At 52.9% G+C, this 3,589-nt stretch overlaps 1 protein-coding gene across 1 annotated transcript; it reads right to left on the reverse strand.

The window, feature by feature from the left end:
* Positions 1 to 2,872: 2,872 nt before the first annotated feature.
* VDBG_06598 (high-affinity potassium uptake transporter) lies at positions 2,873 to 3,383 on the reverse strand (the record flags this gene model as incomplete). The annotated part of the gene is made up of 3 exons (XM_003002990.1): positions 2,873 to 3,128; positions 3,184 to 3,227; positions 3,276 to 3,383. 3 exons carry the CDS (start codon positions 3,381 to 3,383, stop codon positions 2,873 to 2,875), a joined length of 408 nt encoding a protein of 135 aa, XP_003003036.1.
* Positions 3,384 to 3,589: the final 206 nt, after the last annotated feature.

Raw genomic sequence — 3,589 nt, forward strand, 5'->3', positions numbered from 1 at the left:
CCACCGAGATGCCCCCTGCACCCCTCGTAACCAGAAGGAGTCCCGGACCTAACGCCTGATCAGGACGCCAAGGGGCGTGTGGAAGAGGGGACGAGGCCAGAGGGGGGGGGGAAAGGGGATGCTCCTCAACTCCGGGGGGGGCCCCCCGCCCATTGGACAGACAGCCGACTTGGTGCTGGGTCGCGGATGCTGTTCACTTACCCTTTGACAAGCCGGGGTGCCGCTTGACGCGAAGGCGGAACCCGCATCACGCTGCTGGATTGTTTCCCTAAACCGGTGCCTGGAAACCCATGTGCCGTGCGACTGGAGACGCACGAATGGCCCTTTTCTTGTTCTTGAAGGTTGGGCTAAAACTTTGTTCCATCCCTAGCCGTTCCCCACTGGCCTCCTCTCAAAAAAAGAGCCGCTGCCTTCCGTTGCCGGGTTTATCGAAACCGAAACCTTGTCGCGGCGGCAGGCTGGCTCCGGAACTTGATGTTGGACCAGCATTCACTTGAAAGGTAGGTTAGGTAACAATATGCAGTGATCGTGGCCTGTCAAAACCGGCCGGACGGGCATCGAGTTTCCGACGTATATTGGCTCCACACTCACTACCATGTACATGGAGGCCTCTGCTCAATGCGACCCTGGGAGGGGATGCGTTCGGGGTCTGGAAGCGGGCAGCATGCAGCAAAGAGGTGCTGCGTAGGGCTTCCCTTTATGAGCCAGGCACATCGACGTCAGAACCGCGTCGAAACCCCAGAAACCAGACTTGATTCCGCACCTCCTAGTGGCTGCGCTTGTTTCTGCATCATGTCTGCACAGCCCCGAAAATACCTGGCCTGCCAGTGTCTTGCGCCCGGCGGATATTCATGCAGACTACCGCCTGTGCCGCTGGCTAGTGTCGCGGCTGCGGGGGCGGGTATGGGACCATGGCTTGATGTGGTCTGCGCCTGACGTGAACGACGTTAATGGACTCGTCAAGCGCCTTTGCCGTGAGGATTTTTTCGTGTCTGGTCGTGTATGTTTCTTCTAGCGACGTGTGGAGGCTGACAATCAGCATGGGGATGTTCGGCTGCTCCATTTATTGACGAGACTCGGAGCATAACAAGGAGGCCGGCAGGCTTCAGATTCAGAGTTCCCAAGATCACAAGATCTCTCGAGAAAATTCGCCAATCATGTACGAAGCCTGCATGAAGAAACATTCGTGTTAAGGCGTCTATTGACGTCACGCAGGCTATGACGATGACCTCAGGTTTGTCGACAGCCATTACTCCCTAAAACCGCAGTCATACTGAATGGCTGAATGCTTCCCGATGCCATCGCAGATCCTGTTCGCCAAGACATGTCCGACCTCTCCTCGTACAGCAATAAATGAACAACAAGGAAAACATGTCCAACCACTATTGAAGTTTCCCCCTAACATACTAGGAAGGGCAAGCTGGGCGACTACTTCTACTCTCTCTTACCTCGGTATCATAAATAAGAGCGCGCGTCGATGACTTTTCGCCTGGACAACGAACAAGTCGCAATCGTGAGCACTTCAAAGTAGATATGAGGAGCTGCTTTCGTCCAGGAGTCTAACCAACTGCTTCTCGATACTTTCGGGATACAGGAGATGCCAGAGAAAGCAAGAAAACTTTTTGCGCGCCAAGAAGTACCGTCAGCACTCGACTCTTGTCTGGAAGGCCCCTACCGATGGCGCCCAATTCGTCAGAGAAGAAAGTCGCCACAAGGCCAGGCTTGCTGAACCAGAAGAGGATAGCCTCGGGATATTGCGTCACGGCAAGTCTATATGTAGCATCCGTTCGAGGGCATCGTCAAGACGAATACTTACCCCGGGAAGCGGTTCGCATGAGCAGAGTGTATGAGGCACACTCGAACAAGTACCACTACTGACCGAAGTCGCATCCGAGCTGGAACTGCAATACTAAAAACGAAATGATCCATACTTACAGTCCGTCACTCGCGGTTCAGAGAGTACCATGTGGCAAGTGGTCGACAAAAGAAATGTCACACCAAATGATAGAGCACCCCAATTTACAGTAGATCAACACTGTGCCATGCCTCCCTGCTACATTGTGACACTCCTGTAAAGCCTTTTGGTGGGCCATCTTTTGTCGATTGCTTGCTCGTGCGACCAAGGCTGGTCGTTTGCCCTCCAACATGCTTCTCTGAAAGGTTCTCTTGGGCCTCAACGCGCCTGCGCTCGCTCCTCTTCTCCACCCCCAAAGCGTTGGGAAGCGACCATTATCGCTTTGCTATGGAACGCCTAACGAAAAGATCGGAGATATTACCATCCATGATGAATAACCCCAAACAAAGTTTTGCCGGCCGTTCTTCGTTGTCCAATATCCTCAAGAAGGGATATATGGGACATGCCAACCGCTCGCAGCTTGCCTCTTTCACATAGAGAGTCAAGTCCTTCTTGAGAAAGCCCGAAGACCATCAAATCATAGTCTGGCCTCCCAGAAGTGGAAGACAGCGATCACCTTCGTGCACCAAGACTTGAGCATGACGCATTCACTTGTGATCTTTGAAACATCACGTCCACAGTTGCCGCACAGCTGCAGCGGCAGATCAGCAGCGATTGATCACGGATGGCTTTTATTTACGGACGAGGTGTTGCCATCTGATAGGCAAACTGATGTTCATATCTATGCGGTCAAGTTACAATTTTCACGAGAGTCGAAGATGTCTGTACTGAGCAGAATTTCGCGTCCCTATGATGCCCGTAGGCTTCTGTTCGGCCAAATCAGCGATCATTCTGTGAGTCTAGGTATGGGTCACTTGCTATCCTTCCGCGGTCACGGCAATCAGGGCTTGTTGGAAAATTGTTTTCCGAGGTCTGTCTTCGGAACACGAGTGTTTCCAACTCCATTGTGAGCAGAATCTACGGAGCTGAGCGAGCTCCTGATGACTGGGTGCGACCAAGCGACAACGATTTTGGGATCTGTTCAGCAGATGAACTCTCGTCCGATAAAGTATGTTCGGAGGGAAGAGTGATGGCGCGGTCGAGGGCATAAGGAAGACCACGGTGACGACCTCGGATCATCATCGCGCAAATGACGACTTTGCTGAATATCGTATAGTGTCCCGACATCGAGACAAGTCCGCTTGGCCCGCCCAAAGAGAGCCCGACGTTGGCGCTGTGGCGACGAAATTAGCGGGACAACCTTCGCAGCCAAATGGAGGGAGACTTACTAGGCCGAGGTGACTTCGAAGAGGACGGCAAAAATAGAGAAAGTCTGCAAACGTGAGAATCGTGTCCCACATGGCTAAAGAGTGACACGTACCGGTTCGGCAACATCCATGATAAGCGTCGACTCTGCGATGCAGATCAAGAATGTCCCTAAGAAGATGTACCATAGATCAAAGGTGAGTTGGTTTCGGACGTGAACCATGACATAGGAGACGCCGTTGTCCTCGTTGAGGTTCCTCCTCCCTGGCCCAGATACCTATCGTGCGCTCATGGTACGAGTTGGAGGCCCGAACGTTTATGGCAATGGGGAACACGGCGATGTACATCATTGTCAATAGGCTGAACAAACAGCGGGGTCTACGTCAACAAGACTGAGTGTTGCCGTACCCGTTGTCGAGCTGATGCGGC

The sequence above is a fragment of the Verticillium alfalfae genome, genomic scaffold, assembly GCF_000150825.1.
Source record: "Verticillium alfalfae VaMs.102 supercont1.8 genomic scaffold, whole genome shotgun sequence".
Lineage (NCBI taxonomy): Eukaryota > Fungi > Ascomycota > Sordariomycetes > Glomerellales > Plectosphaerellaceae > Verticillium > Verticillium alfalfae.